We start from the raw sequence: 18656 nt of genomic DNA, 5'->3' as shown, positions 1-18656 counted from the left end.
TTGGCCACAATGTCTTCCTTTAGCTAATAAGGTCCTGAAGCTATTACACTTGAAAATAACAGCAAACACAAACAAATAGCACTTACTATGCAGGCACCTTTCTAAGGGATTTACAGATCATGATATGACACGTATAGGCATCCTTACTACACACGACAGATGAAGGAACTAAGGCACAGAGAGGTAACTTGTGTTAAGATTACAGTCATAGTGAATCGAGGATTCAAATCAGGGCAGTCAGGCTCCAGATTCTGTGCTCTCAATCACATGTCAGACAGCGTCTCTTAAAATAATACAAGAGAATCTTTTCTGTAGTTACATTTTACAAAAAGCAAAGCAAAATATGGGAATGTGAAGTTTCATTCCAGTAACCAACAGAGTATGCTTTTACCTCATTTAAGTTATTTTATACATTTCTTTCAGAAGCACATTGATTGTGTAGTTACATCAAAATTTTTCAAATCCAAAGAACAAGAATATAACTAATACAAATTTATTTTAAATAAGCCTTTGAATCAGAATTAAATTGATAAATGAAGCCATCCACTGAAAAAGCGTTAAATCCATTTTGGCTATTATATTCCTTTACTTCAAACTTAAAGTAGAAGCATACTGTTTACTAATGTTTTTAAAAACTATGTCCAGATACAAATTAGTTTGGAAGTTCTTGAAAGTTAATGTGGAAGCAATTTGGGCTTTTCCACTATTTCATCATTATAGAACTACAATAACCTTTGAAGAAACACTGTTAGTAACATTTTGGACAATAAAAACTATAAACCAGATTGTTAGTAGAGGAACAACAAAAATATAAGTTAGAAAATTCATAAACATACATTTATTCAGGAAATACAATTACTAGAATCCTTAATATTTCAATGATCATTCCACATAATAAAATACTCACAACACATATTCTTTTAAATCTACAACAAGTCATGCTGACATTCTTTTCAGATAATCCATAGCCATTTCTCCTATTAAATGCTATAATATCCATTTGTATTGTAAACAAAGTATTGAGCCAAACTATTTAAGTACTTGAGCAAAGTAACTTTCAAAAATTTAGAAGAGGAAGACAATGCTTAGTTTTTTTTTTTTTTTTAAAAAAACACATCTGAATTATCAAACCCCAAAGAACTAGGCCACTATAACCTAGTGTTATACTAATAAATAAAGTGGCCATATGAAGATAGCACATAATTATCAATGAAAATATTTCTCATCTGTAACTTTTAAACATGCTTCTCAAATAATAAACGTTCATTTTTGAAAGTTTTAAAGGCAAGGGGGGCAGAAAGATGACAGACATTAAAAGTTTACATTTAAACTACTGATAGATTTTACTTTAAAAAAGAAAGAAAAAGGGAGGCTGCAGTTACTTCCCAAATAAGGAATGCCAAGTACCTTTATTTCCTAAAGAAATTACTAAGAAATATAACCAATCATTATATTTGCAGCTATTTAGTAGTAGCTGTAAACTGAATTATTCTGATACATCCAAAAGTGTACTTAGAGCATTTTATAAAAGGGAAAACAAGTGGTTCTCAACCCTCGGTGTCCTTTAGAACCAGCTGGAAAGCTCTGAAAAACTAAGCATCTGGCCCCACCTCAGAGATTCTGATTGAGTTGGTATCAGATGGGGCTCAAGGGTCATTATTTTTTAAAGGCCTGTAGGGTGTTCTAATATGCAGCTAAGGCTGAGAATCACTGAGTCAACTCATTTTGAAATACCAAGAAAATAAATGGAAATTGGGAAGGGAAGGTAATTTATATTTATCATTTACAAATCAAACACCTACTATATACTTACTATGTACCTAGTTATGTTCATGAGTCATACATTTTAAGATGAAAATACCCTTCACTTCCTCACTATACTAGACCACTATGGTACACCTTCACCACTGAATGACTGCATTTTTCTATGGTCCGGACTTAAATCCTGGAGTACACTATGACAACTGCGTTCAAGAAAATAAACTGCTGCCACTCGTGCTCAACGGGAGCAAGAAAAACTACTGTATTTGGCTCTTTTAAGCGATCCATATTTTAAGAATTACAAATAAGTGCCAACCCACACAAAGAACAGATTGTGGATTACTCTAAAAGAAACAAAAAATAGCTTACTCAACTTACTAAGTTTCAACACCAAGAAAGGTTTAACTTGGCTGAAAGTTCTGAAACAGCTGAGATGCTGAAGCAGGAAACTATAATTTTTAATGAAATGTTGACACACCCTTAAAAGGTACTGCAGCTGTAGTAATACTAAGATTTCTTCAGGGTTTAGTTACCATGTAATGCAAGAATACAAGCATAACAATAATATTACTGTTTTTATATGCACCGATACCTCTCTTTAATATATAAAGCTCTACAACAAATACCTCTAATAATTTTACAATTAAATTAAGTCTGTAACTCTTCTACACTACTTTGGTCTCAACATTTTTAAAACATCAATTAATTTTGGAAATACACAATTTAATAACATGATCCTATCAATAACAAGCACATTTCGTAGTGGACTAAAGACACATTCAACCATGCAATCCAGTGTTCAATACCTAAAAGATAAATAACAATGCTGACTTTTATTCTGAAAATCATTGGAAACTGGAATAATCTTTTAAGACTCACAGTGCTCACAAACATGCAGAAAAAGATACACATTTCTATTCTTCCTGAAGGAATGTCACAAAATACCCACTCTTTACACAGGGTTGATAATTATTCTAAATTCCTTATGTATTTCAATCCATTATTTTCTTTCTAGCACCTGTCACTTAAAATTTTTAAAAGCCTGACAAATGTTCCTGTAAGTTGTGTCTGAAAATGAACCTTACCTCTTTAATTTCTGCCTTTAAAAAGACCTCAGTCAGTCATCCACTAATAGCTGCCTTTCAGTAAAAAAGTGACATCCAGTGGACAAATCAAAGTATTCAGAATTCCCATCATTATAGCTGAATCATAAAGATCACATCTCTAAATCCAACTAAACAGTGAATGAGTTCTTACTCATATTGACAAAGCGTCTGCAGATTCCTATGAATGTATCACCTCATGATTTCTATATATCTTCAATATACCCTTCTATCTCTTTCCTATTTAATATCAAGTCTTTAAATTGAGCTACTTAAGAGTGTGTAACTCTTGAGCCTAGTGAGGTTAAAGGTATTACTTTTTCTTCTTTGCTATTTCCCATCACAAACTAACTGGCTCATCTCTAGAAATGGAAAGATGAAAATATAAGAAATATATTTAAATAAAAATGAATAGCATTAAAAAAATTTGCAAAAGATGAAACCTAAACCTCTTTTTGCATTTGTAATTTATGATATACTGTTGACTATAAATAGAAAGATGTAATCAGTAATGCTAACAATCAAATTACATTCTCTTGCCTCGCTACTCAAATATTATGAAAGAATACATATTTTAGCAATGATTGTATCAGTGTTTAAAAACTTTTATAAATCAGTATAAATGAATATTCATTATATATTATGTTTAAATAAAAGTAAAAAACTTCCACTGTGCTGAGTTATAATTTACCACTGATAATATATATTATATGTGTGTTCCAAATACAAAATGCAGCAGTGATGTTAACACTGATAGTGTAATAAACTGCTGTAGCTGAGACTGTCATGTTTAATTTCTTGGAAAACCATAAAGAAATGTTACAGGTGAAAAACAAAGCAAAGAAAACAATGGAGAACTGTTATTTTTAAATAAGCAGCCAAATAAAGAAAACTTTTTTCCCTAAAAAAAGGTTAAGAATGTAAAAGTACATTTTAATATTAAAAAAGCATTTTTAAAAATCTATAACAACTTTATGACAAAATCTGCATTTGTTGAAAAAGGCCTGTAAAAACAGCAGGACAGAATTGCCCTCATCACCTTTTTACTTTTTCTTGTCAGAAAAAAGTATATGCATTTCTGGAACCATAAATGATGTTAAAATAGGCATTTATAAAATGGCAAGGAGGATTTCACGGGAAGTTTTTTTTTTTTTTTTTTTTTTTAACAATCATTGGCATTGCGGCCATCAGTAGGTCACAAGTAAAACTTCTCTAGCTAAAAGCAAAATGGAATGTAAAGTTTTAGGTCTGTTGCCTGCGTTTTGCTGATCTCATTTTTTCAAAGCGTGACTCCATTTCTTCCAAGACCTTGGGTGTGTACCGTACCACTAATTTAACCTTTCCTTGAGCTGCTTTCAGCAGTTCTACAGCTTTTTCATGATGTTCTCCTTCAACGCTCTAGGAAAAGAAAAACCACACAGACACAAACACAATTAATATCTAGGTTTTGTAAGTAACTCAAAATGAAAAATGTTTAAAATATACACAAGTAAAAAATTTTTAATGTTATATTTCAAACTATAAACCTATGAAATAATCCTGCTTTATCATTTTAATCAGTGTAAAATCCTCTGCTAAATCATATTGTTTGTAGTTTAGGAACTGGTTTTTTAGGTTCCAAATAATTAGCATATCAATCTACATGCCCTATTATTTCACTAGGTCAGAAGTAAATCAGGCAATTGCCATTCTATAAGACTAAACTGAGGGTAGACTTTCAATTTAATGTATTGCCTTAACTACTAAGGAGCTTAGTTACTTCATAAAAATCACACTAAGCATTGCTAATTTACATTGGAAAGAAGCAAAACACACACAAAGTGCTTCAAAAAGTATCTACTAAATAGTAGTGCCTAAGATTCCCCCAAGGGATTTCTAAACTACAAAGCTTCTTTGGTTTTTCCCTACATCTTCTGTTTCTATAACTCAAGTACACCCCCAAGTGGTCACAACACATTGCTACAAGTAGAAATAAAATGCATCCCTACCACTCCATTAACAGAAAGGAGTTGATCTCCTCGCTTGAGGCCCCCATGTCTATCAGCAATTCCACCCGGAATTATTCGAGATATATAGATTGGAGAGTTTTGTTCTTTGCCTCCCATAATATTGAATCCAAGGCCTTCTTCTGTTTTTGGTAGCTCAACAACTCGAGGATGAGAATGTCCTTCGCTGGCAGCAAATGCAGCAACAGTAGCCTGAAAGAAAATTTTATGTATTTAAAAAAATAGGACATTTGTTCACTTCATTCTTTTGTCACTTTTGAAGTAAATAATTTTGATGTTTGAATGGCCACAAATGCACTGCCAGTGAAGGTAGGCTAAGCAGATGGTGTTTTAAGGAGGATGAGTGGAAAGCCTACCCTGGGATTATGCAGGAAGTGTTAAGGTCATTCAGGCCACTCCTAGGCCTTCCAGTGCCCAGAACTTCTGGGCAGTGCTTGGCAAGCAGGCTTGCTAGGAAGATGAACAACGTGCACACTAAAGAGGAGAACCCCTCCCCTCACATGCCAGCAGCTCTGAGCTCTGGGCTGGGAAGCCTGGCCTCTCCAGGGGCTTCTGGGCAGGGTGCAGCCCACCTATGCAACCTGTACAGAGGCAGCTGTCCTTGTATGCAGTCATTCTGGCGGCTGTAGTATGTGCACTGTATACTAACTCATCAAGAAATAACTCAATATTGAAAAAAAGAGGGGTACATAAAGTCAATGTGAATTGTGAAACAGAGCCACATCTTTAAAACTTTCAAATTTAGACTAATCTAGACTAATTCTAACACAGAGTTGAGATTCTGCGTTTCATTTTGCTTTTAAAGATTATTAAGTAATCTGGTACTATTTGTTTGTGTGTTGGATCAGGGTAGGTGAGCAAACATGGGAAGGAAGAGAGAAAGAAAATCAAGATTTGTTGAATACCACCATATTCTAAGCTCTGAAAGAGGCCTCATTTTACAGATAATGGAACTGAGGCCCAGAAATTCAGGAAGCTATGAAAGTCAGCAATTAAACCCAAGTTTTAATCGTTTTTTCCTACTCTGTCAAATAATACCCACATGTTTAAGTGTTTGTACTCAACAGAGAATCCAAGACTGCCTTTTGTGAACCAGTAACTGTCCAATGAAAAATTACCTGTTAATGACTAGTTCTAGTACAAGTCATTTACTGCCGATATTAACTTATTCTAACCACATATGATGGACACTGAGGTAAATGCTTGAATTATCTGTGGAAAATACTGGCAGAGAAAAGCACATAAAACCTATCACCTGCAGCTCTGAAGAGGTAACCTCCTATTTGCAGAGTTAAGGTTAAGGAGAAAGTGAAGGGCAACTTGGGGGGAGTACCCCAGGTCTACCAGTTACTATTTGTGTGGTTTGAGGTAAGTAACCTAATCTGATGCTTCCCCACCAATAAAGTGAGGCTAATAATTCACACCTCAGAATTTTGATGAATATGTATATAATGATATATACATTACATATAGCAACTATGTATATATGTATTATTTGTGTGCAAGTATATTTTTAATGCATCATCTAAACTGCATAAAATATCTTTTGTAAAACCAATTTAAAAAGTCCTATTTCTCAGGAATCGAGTTTAGTGTACCTTGAAAGATACTGTTAGTTTTCAAAATAAGTCTATTATGAATCTAATAATTGCACATTTTAAACCTTTAATTTATGAAGAATCCTCTCCCTTTAAGTAAATGAAAAAATGTACCTTTGCAGTCGCATTAGCTCTCACTTCAGGACTGCTACTGATGTCCACAGTCTCGTAGACATGTTCATATACCTGCAAAACTCAGTTATTATTGCGATTTTAAATCTCAGAATAAACCATGTTTGAGCTCTTTGTGAAGTTACTGAATGTGTTAACATTTTAGACAAAGTTATGCATCTTTGTAAATGTTTTTCTATTAGAAATTCCAAAAACAAGAGAGGCGGGTTCTAAAGTTCACTTTTTTAAGAAACTCTGAACCCAAATTTCAGAATATTACCTTACCCTAATTAACTCAAATTTTTAGTAAATTTTAATCCCATTTACTCACCTCTCTTACAGCATTGCAGAATTCACTTTGAAGGACTCTTTGTAAAGCCTGCAGTTTCTGTGGTGGTACCTCTCCACTCCTTTGCAGTTTTTCCAACAATTCAATTGCTCTACAAATATCTATAGTTAAACAAACACACTCTGATAGATAATTTTCTCAGAATATTCTCTAATATTTCTTTCTTTCTTTCTTTTTTGGTCATGCCACGTGGCACACAGGCTCTCAGTTCCCTGACCAGGAACCGAACCTGTGCCCCCTGCAGTGGAAGCATGGAGTCTTAACCACTGGACTGCCAGGCAAGTCCCAGAATACTCTCTAAATGCTTGTGTAACAGCGCAGCATTTAGGATTCATTCCTTAACGACTAACAATAAACATGTGTAACACAGAGAGAAAAAAAGCACGAGTATGAACTTGTGTGTGGTGTGTTTGTGTTCATGTCTGGAGGATGAGAATGTAAAGTCTCAGAAGAATGTTAAATTTTACTGTAGATTAGGAAGAAATACTGATGTTGCACAAGCAGAAAATCTGGAAAAGAGCATCTTTGAGAGACATAGGAAAATCAAATATAAAGTATTAAATGTCATAGGAAAGGACTGGAGCTCAAATGTCATAGACACATGAACACTGTACTGCTTCAGAAATCTGACAGTATTATCAGAAGCTATTTAGTCAATAAAAAATTACCTACCATCATTAGTAACCAAAGCACTGAAAGGTATAAAACACTGTGTGCTAGTGAAATCACTGTTTATTTCCCAAAAGGAAACATAATATACATAGAGATAGGAAAACTCTTCAATAATAGGTGCAGTTACTCGCAGGAACACATTTAAAACTGATAGAAGTGAGTAAAATTAACCGGTCTGTTTTCAACTTAGGATCATTAACACAGTGAATTTGGGATACACAGTGTATGGGATTCTACACATCTATACAAATACATTAGCATGTTAGGCAATTCTCATTGGGAAGTGTGAGGGTAAGTATTTTAGGAATTAAGAAATTTTACGAGATGCAGTCAGTTCCAACACTGTCTAACTCTTGTTGGATTTTTGTTTTTAACTTTTTTTGTATCACAGGGGGCTAGAGTACCTATTATTCTAAATTGTTTTGTATTTTCTAAACATGTATTTGACTGAGCTTGTCTTAATTAAAACACTGTGAATCTGGTCTCAGTAACAGCTGTGTGATCTTGGGCAAGTTACTTAACCTCCTTCTGTCTGTTTTCCACTGTAAAATGGAAATAGCAGTATCTCCTTTATAAGAATTACTTGAAGACTAAAACAAAAAGTACACGGTAAGGGTCTGGCATATAGCAAGCATAAATGTTATGTTACATCAGCACCAATTAATCATAAGAAACAAGGGATTCTACACATCTATACAAATACATTAAGCATGTTAGGCAGTTCTCATTGGGAAGTGTAAGGTTAAGTATTTTATGAATTAAGAACTTTTACAAGATTCAGTCATGTTCCAACACTGATTATCTCTCCTTGGATTTTTGTTTTTAACTTTTTTTTGTACCACAGGGGGGTAGAGTACCTATTATTCTAAATTCCTTGCCTCCTTTTGTCTTAACTGTTAGAAGTTCTGAATTTTATATTATAGTAAAGGACTGGAACTTTTTTCTTTATAGAATTAGTATGGCCTTCTTTGTGTTTGCATCTGGAAACCTAGGAATCAATTGTAGTGAAGAAAGAAGTAGATTCTTCAATTTCAGGTAATAAAAGCTTAAACTGATGTTAATCCATCCAATACTATGGAAAAAGACTTTCCCCATTCTGACCTCCCACCAGAATGGCTGGTGAATGAGGAGGGCTGGTTCATCAAATATTCTGACTTACAAAATTACAATACGTAAGCTCTATAAAAATTTCCAATTAACAAAAAACTGAAAAAGTAAAATACTCTTTACTGAACCTACACTGTACCCAATATGTGCTCAAATGGGTTCCACTGAATCTTGTTTTGACGACTTTGAAGGCATTCAGGATCTTGATCATATGCACTATTTTTATACTGTAGGACTGCTGGAAGAGTTTCTTAATAAAGTCTGTTAAACAGAATGCTAAGTATTAAGAATCAGAGTTGATGTAATCTGACTTTCTTATTATGCTAAATGGCATCCACTAGCAGTTCATCCTACTAAGGTTCTGAGCATTCTACTGTGGAACTAAAATGAACTCTTAAATAGGAGAAAACAAAGCCATGACTACCAAAACTAAATGCCAGAGGTGAAGTTTCATATTTTGTACTGCACTTAAAAATACAAAAGACCGCCAACGTGTTAGAATCCTACAACTGGCTTTCAAAGAAAAACACCTACTCCTGTTAACACCTAACAAAGTTGTTCCCATCTACAAAGCACAGTGTCATTGTCAGGGAGAAGATGTCAGTCTTAGGCCTAACTTAGCAAGTCTTCCCAGAGTAGCTACTCCTCTTGTCAAAAATGATACTTTAATTAATGGTCTGGTGGGCTGGAGAAAAACAACACCACTTGTAAAGAGACTTAAAAATAGTGAACACCATAAGGAATAAACAATGTTAAGTGTGCACTGGTTTGTGTGAAGGCATGAGGAAAGACTCCACATACAATTCTAAAAATGTACTCCTTTCTTAGAGCAGAAGTTAATATTTAGAGTCTAAATGCAAATGCTAATATTTGCAAGATATTTTCAATCTCCATCCTATACTTTGTTTACTACTAGTACTCCAAATGTTTAGTTTGTACTTTTTGACTCTTACAGATGAATTCTAATACTGGTGTGTCAAAAGTATGATTGAAATTATTTGAAATAAAGCATCTGGGGAAGAGTGGAATGCTGAAAATCTGCAACAGGACCCTTTAAGGCTCATAGCCTTGTACCTCCACTGGCTTTTCCGTTTCTAATTACTCAGCAGAACGGGTTTTATTTTCCTTGACAGCCTGCTCTAAAAAGCAAGCCACCAGCCAGTTAGCAATCGTAGGATTTGTAAAGAAGGAATAAGGCTGCACTTTCAAGTATTTTACAATCTATCCCTATTCCGCCTAGTTATGTAACCTTCTTCCCAAGACCACCTCAGTAGGATTGTTTTTAAAGCACCTTCTCCGTACCCGGGAGGGGCACCACAGCCAAGAAATACCCCAATACGAATACAAGTGAGGTTGTGGTGGAAGTAATGATGCGTTTTGTGCACAAATAAGGGGGGTTCTGTGGGAACGCGCTGTGTGTCCGGGCTGTGTGGGTGAAGGCGGGGACACTGGGTTGTGCACACACCAACACCGGCAGTGCGTGTAGCCCGTCCGAACTGGGCGTGTGATGTTTGCTCAGCTTGACACATCTCTGAACGCTGCGTCTGCCGTGCCCACCCAGGAAGCGCGTGTGCAGCGTGTGTCCTCGAATACAGACAGGTGGTGGTGAACTGTGCTGTGCTCCCGAACGGTTCGTGTGAACACAGGACAGGTCTGAGGATCAGTCAGGAACAGCAAGCGCCCTCCCCGGGGCCGGGCGCTGCAACGTCGGCGGCCACCGGCGCCAGCGCGAGGGACAACCTGGTTCCGGGCCTCGGAGCTTGGCTGCCCCCCGCCCCCCGGGGATAAGGCACTCCCCCACCCCCTCCGCCCACGTCGGTCCCTGCCTCGGCCCCACTCACCCCTCTCCAGTCGCACAGGTTCCCCCAGCGCCGCCATCTTCTCCCTTTGCCTGCAGACCCACAGGAAATGACGACACAGGGCCTGAGGTGGAGGGGCGGGGCCTAGCGGGAGCCGGGAGCCCGGAACAGGGGCCGGCCAGTATCGCGGGAGCGGGAGCGGTGGATCGGAGGGTCGTGGCCTTCTCTAGAGTAGAGGGTATCTGTGTGCCGGGCTTCCGAGTTCGGCCTTGTGCTGCACTTGCAGCGGTCGTAAAGTTCTCAAATCCCCCGGCCAACCACGATTGAAAAGAGTCCCTTTCCCGACTCTTGCCCCCTGCCTGGGGATTCAAGCCTTATCCCACTCTCTTGGGAACGCTTGGCTCCACGTGGTAGAGTATGGATTCTTGTTCCACTTTGCCCATTCGTGGCTCTGTGAGCCTGGACTGCTCACTTATCCTTTTTAGGCCTCAGTTTCCCACTCTGTCCGACAGAGAGTCCTGTCTCCAAGTTCTTTACATTTTTAAACAATGAGATTCGATGACAGGTGTGTAAATGAAATATAAAAGTCTCCATTTGTGGCTTCACTGCTTTAATTAATTTAACAATCCAAGGCACGAATCTTCCCTAGAAATCTGTTTGAGAATATGGATGGAAAGTGCAAAAAGCATGAAACATACCTGGGTGAGTGAGAGAACAAGGCACTTTGGTGCACCCCAAAGCAACAATTTTAAAAAGCTGATCCAAAATCTTATGTAAATGAAATATTGGGAAGCAAATAAGATTCTTAATACATTATAGATTCTTAGGGACACTTTTTTTGTTGTTGTTGTTGTTTTTGTTTTTGTTTTTGCGGTATGCGGGCCTCTCACTGTTGTGGCCTCTCCCGTTGCGGAACACAGGCTCCGGACGCGCAGGCCTAGCGGCCATGGCTCACGGGCTTAGTTGCTCCGCGGCATGTGGGATCTTCCCGGACCAGGGCACGAACCCGTGTCTCCTGCATCGGCAGGCGGATTCTCAACCACTGCGCCACCAGGGAAGCCCGGGACACTTTTGAAATTTTCATGAACCAAGAAAAGTTTTAGAGCTTAGTTTACGTGAAATATTAATTTGCCCAGTATTCAGATTCCACTAACATTTATTTGAGCGCTAGTCTATGCTGACAACTTTTCAACACTTCATGACAGGATTGTTTTAACAACTTCCTGGTTGCCCCCGATCCACCCTTTCCATTCAACTATAATGTCTTCTTCTAATCCATCCAAATGCCACCATTATACTCTCTTTTCCCCCTTGAACCCTGATCCCATCATCAAAGTTTTCTGTACAAAAACTTTCAATGGCTTCTCCTCTTGTTTCCTGTTTCTAAAGCCTTGCATACTCTGAGCCTAACTCATCTAACTAACCTCATTTCACATTATCCCTCCAATGCAATAACCACTCAAATAGAGGCAGAATATTCAAAACCATGTTTCTTCTTGCTTCCAAGTCTTCATTTATGTCGTTATTACGTGGAATGCCCTTCCGCATTTCCTCTGGTTCTCCAAGCTGTATACATCCTCAAACTGAACCCATCTTCCAGGGCTGCAGAAGACATGCCACTTCTACTAAGCTTCCCTTTCTCCATCCTCTTCCCCTTCTTTGGTCCCTAATGGCCCTTATATCCTGCAAAAGCATTCATGTATTTATCTCTTATTCATTGTTGTCATTTGTTGCCACAGATATTCAAGAAATGTTTATTAAATGCTTAATGTCTTCCAGGCACCTTGCTAGGCACTGAGAATAATACCACGTGGAGAAAGACAAACGCAGACGTTGCAGCTGTTTCTTCACGTATTTTCTTTTCCTCCATCCTCCAGCTCCTCTCCTTTGATAACTCCACTTACATGTATATTCCTCTGCCTGACATGGTCTACAGCTCACTGATGCTCTGTTCGTTTTGGTTTTTCAAGCTTTTCTCTGTTTCCTTTTTTCAACATCTAATATTCTCTTAATCCCATCTAGTTCATTTTTCATCTCAGATATTGTCATTTTTACCTCTAGCAGTTTGATTTAGGGGTGTGTGTGGGGGGGTGTTTCTACATTTTCCGTGTTCTCACTTAACATGCGCAATCTTTCCTCTAGCTTCCTGGACATATAGAATAAGATTATAATGACAATTTTAATGTCTTTGTCTACCAAGTCTATCTGTGCTATTTCTGGCACTGCTTCTTTTGATTTTTCTCTTCATTGTGGCTCATAGTTTCCTGCTTCTTGCATGATTGGTAACTAACTAAATAAGGCTAAGCATTGTGAAATTTACTTTTTTGGGTGCTGGATATTTTTGTATTCCTATAAATATTTTTTGAGATTTGTTTTGAAATGCAGACAGAACACTTGAAAATAATTTTGTTTTTTGAGGCTTGATTTTAAGCTCTGTTAAGTGGAACCAGTTCAGTCTTTTGTGAAGGGCTAATTGTGTCCCACCACTGAGGAAATACCCTTCTAAGTTCTTTACCTCATGCCCCATGAATTATGTGGTTCTACTCTGATTGGTGGGAATAGGAACTATTCTTTTGAACTGGGATTGTGGATTGTTTGCTTTGTTCTTTTTGAATGATTCTTTCCCTATCCTTGGTAATTTTTTAATACAGATAATAATCATGAAATTTCACAATTCCAGGGATAATTAGAAGATCTTCAAAGTTTGCAGAGGGAATAAAAAGAATGAAAAGTCATATTCTAAGGATTGGGACTCAGAACATTACAAATCATTAATTATTTGAAGCATAGGTAAGGAAGAAAACGTATTAGGAGCTACTTCTGAGCAGGGAAGATATGATTCAATTAATTAAGAACCCATTTATATTCGACATACAAAGTAAATGAAAGAATCAGTTAATTTGTAAGGAGAGATCTCCTAAAATGACCCTTCCTAATTCACGTATCTTTGAGAATTAGAGTTAGGAGAGATCTAGAGAGTTCCAACTCCTTGACTTTACTGGAAGAGAAGACATCTCTGTCCCGCATCTCAAAGGAGGCAATTGTGAGCACAAATGAGGTCGACCTGCTTTTGCTTTTATGCCTCTGCCAGGTTATTAAATCACTCAGCTTCTTAATCGAGAATTGTTCTTCCTGTGGAAGAACTCCTCCTCTTCACCCGTTGCTTCCTCGCATTACTTCCTGCTTCAGAGATGGAGAAGAACACTCAAATTAGAATAGGAAGCCTGAGTCTAGACAAATCCCAGTGAAAGCTAAATTATGCAAATGTCATCTTTGTATAAGAAATGAAAGTCCTAAGTAGGATGCAGGTATGAAAACTTTCTTAACTCAAGACATTGCAAATAGAATGTACTAAGACAGCATCAATTAAGAGAAAACTGGAGTGGGTAGGGAAAATTTGGGGTAGAAGGCTGTTTAGGGAAGCTAGGGAAGTGGAAAGTAATATGAGGAAGTAGACACTTCAGGTGGAATGTTTTACTATTTCATTGCCTGTTGAACCATATACAAATAGGCACTACTATATAGAATAGATATTTAAAAGAGTTATATCTTATTACAGAGAAAAACATTACTCTTATGCAAAAGGACCTATTCAGGCTTCTACTAATACAATTAAAGTCTCAGTTTTCTTTCTTTTTCCAACCGAGTTTCTAAATATACTCCTCAGAAAAGTAAAATTTTTTATAAATGGTTTTCTTTATTTGAAGTGAATGATCTTGTCAAATGTGAAGTAGCCTGCATTTTAAATAAGTTAAACAATATGTGGGGCTTCCCTGGTGGCACAGTGGTTGAGAGTCCGCCTCCCGATGCAGGGGGACACAGGTTCGTGTCCCGGTCCGGGAAGATCCCACATGCCACAGAGCGGCTAGGCCCATGAGCCATGGCCGCTGAGCCTGCGCCTCCAGAGCCTGTGCTCCACAACAGGAGAGGCTACAACAGTGAGAGGCCCGCGTACCGCAAATAAAAACCCCCAAAACAATATGTGAAAACACTTGGTATAATCAACTAAACACCACAATATGGGGAAATCTCTACAAGAACACCTTTTGAGGGGACTTTTTCTTGGTCACAGATCTCAGCTCAGAACACAAAAGCCAATCTCAGAATACCAGAAATCTAAGGTAAACCCTACTTGTTAAAATGGATTGCAGGTTATGTTAAAGTGTAAGGGTTTACTTTTTTAATGTCAATTGTTTCATCATCACTCTACACTACATGTAAAGGCACAGATTGATGTATTTTTCTGGCATCTTCCTGACGCACCCTTCCCCTAAATAAATCTGTTTGCCAGGATCTTGTCGCTTAAATTAGCCATCTCAAACTCTTGGTCCTGCCAACACAGGCAATTGTGCCAATGTTCTCAGCATTTACTGGCACACGAGCTGTTGCCTTTTCTTTGGCTTTCTATGTGTACCTAAGGCCATCATCCCTCCTTCACAAGGCAGCAGTCTGGCTTATGTGTCACTGAGACAGACTTCAGTATTGTTTGGACTCACTCTGGTTCTCTCCAGGGTGTTCATCCTGCACGATGTATTTTCAGCTATACAATATATTGTTCAGGATTTGTCGTGCACATACTTGCAGATTGGCAGAGCCACCTGCCAAAGATGAGAACCTTTTAAGTTGTTGTCAAACGTCATAAAATGTGTTCCATGATTAATTCTGTGGGCACAGATTGGTTTTTGCACAGAGTCCAAAATTTGGGATATGTCACAGTGACTAAATGGCACTGGCATGCTGAATGAATTTGGAATTTGTTTTGTCAAGTGTGGGAGCAAGCACACAGATGGGCTTTGATCCAGTGGTGCTGCTTGGAATTCTCATTATAGCAATGATGTCACTTGTCACGTGGAATGGGTGATAATGCTGCCAAATCATGGGCAAAGCAAGGCAAATAACAAAGTACAGAGGCCAAGGGAGAGGGTTTATGGTAGCACAGGAAGCTTTCACTATTAGCTGACCTCTGCTTAAATGACATAAACATTGTGTCTGGGCTGCCAAAAACACACTTAGTTGAAATACAAGCAGAGAAGTAAAATTCCAAATGAAAGGGCTTTTTAAAAAGGACCCATATAACCTAAGTCTTCACTTCCCAGAAAAGACCAAGTAAAACAAACATGCCCTTGCTTTTTAGATAAGACTCTGAAAAAATTCTTTGAGCTGCAAGCAAATTCAACCAAACCAAACCCAAGGCACTTTGCTTTATAAGAAAAGCTTTGTGGATTCAAAAGGTCAGCAACCATGCTGGGAAATGGAAAACAAACAAACAAAAATCTATGGTGGCAAAGAAATACAGCATATTCTCGCCAAGTATGCACATCAGAATTCTCTTCAGGGCTTTAAAAGAATACATTTATTGTGCAGCTAAAGCAGTACATAGAGGGAAATTTATAGCTCTAAAAGCCTATGTTAAAAAAGAGGAAATACTTGAAATCAATAACATAAACTTTTATCTTAAGAAACTCAAGAAACAAGAGCAAACTAAAGCCAAAATAAGTAGAAGGAAAGAAAAAGTAAAGATTAGACAAGAAGTAGAATATATATAGTAGTATATATAAGTAGTATATATATACATAAGTAGGATATATATTTTTTTAATATATACATACATGAAAAAAATCAATGAAATCAAAATTTGGTTCCTTGCAAAGATCAACAAAGTTGACAGACCTTTAGCTAGACTGATCAGGAAAAAATGACAGAAGATTCTAATTACTAGAATCAGGAATAAAAGAGGGGACATTACTACCAACCTTACAGAAATAAAAAGGAATATAAGGGAACACTATGAAAAACTATACAAACTCACTATATATTATATATAACTAATATATATATTCATGCCATCTAATTTATCTAATTTGTTGATACATATAACAGTGTGTATGAGTATGTACATGTGTGTATACATATATATGTACATATTTTTTTTCATGCCAGAGGACCATCATATAAATTTTGATTCAGAAAGTCTCAAGTATGACAGGAACATTTGTATTTTTGGAAAACTATGATGGTTTTGTAATGTGCTCTCTTTGCTGAGACGTACTGACCTAGGGCATAGCACTTATTCAAAAATATTGTTGAATTACAATTAAATATTTATGTATTAGTTAATATTAGGTGCAGATGCATATAAACACAAACCTTCAAAATATCCATGCATTAAAATAAGTAAAAGAAATTCAGAGATATGTCATTTGGGACAAGTATTTTATCTTGAATGACAAAGGGCCCAGTTACAAAATCTCAACTGTCCCTTGGGAAAAAGAGGAAAAAGAATGCTGGGATAAGGCTCTAGAATATTTGCCATACCATACCACAACTTCTAAAACTTAACTCTAAACTTCGTTCCTGGAGCATTCTAGGTCAATAGATTTATTTTCTCCCATTAGAAAGTTTCAATCAATTAATTCAAAAGAATTTACTTAGCAAGTGCTATGGGAAAGAGGAGAAATGCCAGATGTGTTCCTCCCCTCAAGGAACTTTCAAGCAATTTGGACAATGAAATCTATACAAATGAACCAATCCAGAATGCTTTCTACCAACACTTACCAAAGTGCTATATTTTACAGTTTGGCCCACTATTGTATATTTACATTTAAACTTTGAAAAAGCATTCAGTCTGCAAATGGACTCAAACTAAAATATTCAATGAAATGAAACACATTACTATGTTAAGGTAAATTGAGTCTGAAAAATTAACATTTATTCAACCACAAACCATTCCAAAATATGAAGATTAAAAAAAAAAAAAAAAACCAAACTCTCCAGAATCCATTGTTCTTAATGCTTCTTATAACTTACCAGGCATGGACAGAACTTTGCAAAACAGCATTAGAATAATTAGCTTCTTAATCTTTCAACTGATGTGGTCATCAAATGGCTAGTCAGAAGACAGAGACTATAGCTTTATTACATCAATTCTGCAAATATGTCCTGATTACCCACTATAGTAAATCACTATGCTGGGTCCTAGAGATACCCGGAAGATATCTTGCTCTCAAAGAACTCACAAATCCAATGGAAGGGGATAAGGAGATAGACATCTAAGCAACCCCAGAAACAAAAGAGGGTTGTGCTAAATGTTATTATTTCTATTCTTACTGCTTTTGTTGCAGGGGTTTTAATTGAGTAGTGTTGTGTAGTAAAGAGTGGGGTGAAGTGCTTTCTCAAGGTGGGTAACTAGAGAAAATTTTAAAGAGCAGGGGTTCTCAGTCAGGGGCGATTTTGGAGCCCAGAGAATGTTTGACAGTGTCTGGAGATATTTTTAATTGTCACGACTGCAGATGGAGGGATGGGGGTGAGGATTGCTACTGGCATCTAGTGGGTAGAGGCCGGGATGCTGCTTTAGCATCTTACAATGTGCAGGACAGCCCCCTCAATAAAGAATTATCCAGCACAAAATGTGAATGGTGTGAGATTGAGAAACTCAGCTTTAGCAAGAAGGAAACATTTGTTCAGGAATGATGAGAATGTTGACAAGTGGGTAAGTGGGGAATGGGAATGCCAGAGAGAGGGTTTTATGAGCAAAGCCATACAGGAAAAAAAATGTATGCCCTGTTTAGGAAATGAGGAGGGCTTCCACGGGGTGTAGGTGCCTACCTGGGCTTAGGGAGTATGTGGAAGAAAATGAGGGCTAACATTTAGGCTGAGATGGGGACTTCCCTGGTAGTCCAGTGGTTAGGACTTCACGCTTCCACTGCAGGGGGGACAGGTTTGATCCCTGGTCGGGGAACTTAGACCCCACAAGCCACGCGGCCAAAAAAAAAAGAGAAGAAAATTTAGGCTGAGGTGGATTGTGGAGGCTCCTGAATGCTTGGGTTTATTCTTTGGGCTACAGTGAGCCGTCAGAGGATTTTTAAAGCTGAAGAACTACAATTAGAACTGTTATTTTAGAAGTATAATCAAAGGGAGAAGCTTAGACTCTCATAGCAGATAGTAAGAAGATTCCTTTGAGAGGGTAACCTTTGTTTGAGTGTTGTCTGTTGTTAAGCTCTGATTCTTAGAAAGTGCCAAATAAAACACAGACCTACTAGAGCATGGACTTGAGGATATGGGGAGGGGGAAGGGTAAGATGTGACGAAGTGAGAGAGTGGCATGGACATATATACACTACCAAATGCAGGGTGGATAGCTAGTGGGAAGCA

General features: G+C 37.5%; 1 protein-coding gene across 2 annotated transcripts; it reads right to left on the bottom strand.

Moving 5' to 3' along the window:
• Nucleotides 1–823: 823 nt before the first annotated feature.
• Nucleotides 824–10617, bottom strand: LIN7C (lin-7 homolog C, crumbs cell polarity complex component). 2 transcript variants are annotated; one of them, XM_059070755.2, is made up of 5 exons: nt 10549–10617; nt 6911–7029; nt 6583–6654; nt 4853–5062; nt 824–4262 (listed from the first exon to the last, which is right to left on the bottom strand). In XM_059070755.2, exons 1-5 carry the CDS (start codon nt 10583–10585, stop codon nt 4107–4109), a joined length of 594 nt encoding a protein of 197 aa, XP_058926738.1. In that variant the 5' UTR covers nt 10586–10617; the 3' UTR covers nt 824–4106. The 2 variants fall into 2 exon arrangements, with proteins under 2 accessions (XP_058926738.1, XP_066894179.1); XM_067038078.1 differs by lacking the exon at nt 6583–6654 and having other exon boundaries at nt 10549–10610.
• Between the last annotated feature and the right edge of the window lie 8039 nt (nt 10618–18656).

This window comes from Kogia breviceps, chromosome 7, assembly GCF_026419965.1.
Source record: "Kogia breviceps isolate mKogBre1 chromosome 7, mKogBre1 haplotype 1, whole genome shotgun sequence".
Classification (NCBI taxonomy): Eukaryota; Metazoa; Chordata; class Mammalia; order Artiodactyla; family Physeteridae; genus Kogia; species Kogia breviceps.
Note: the sequence above shows the minus strand (reverse complement) of the source record. Positions and strands in the feature narration are given on the sequence as shown.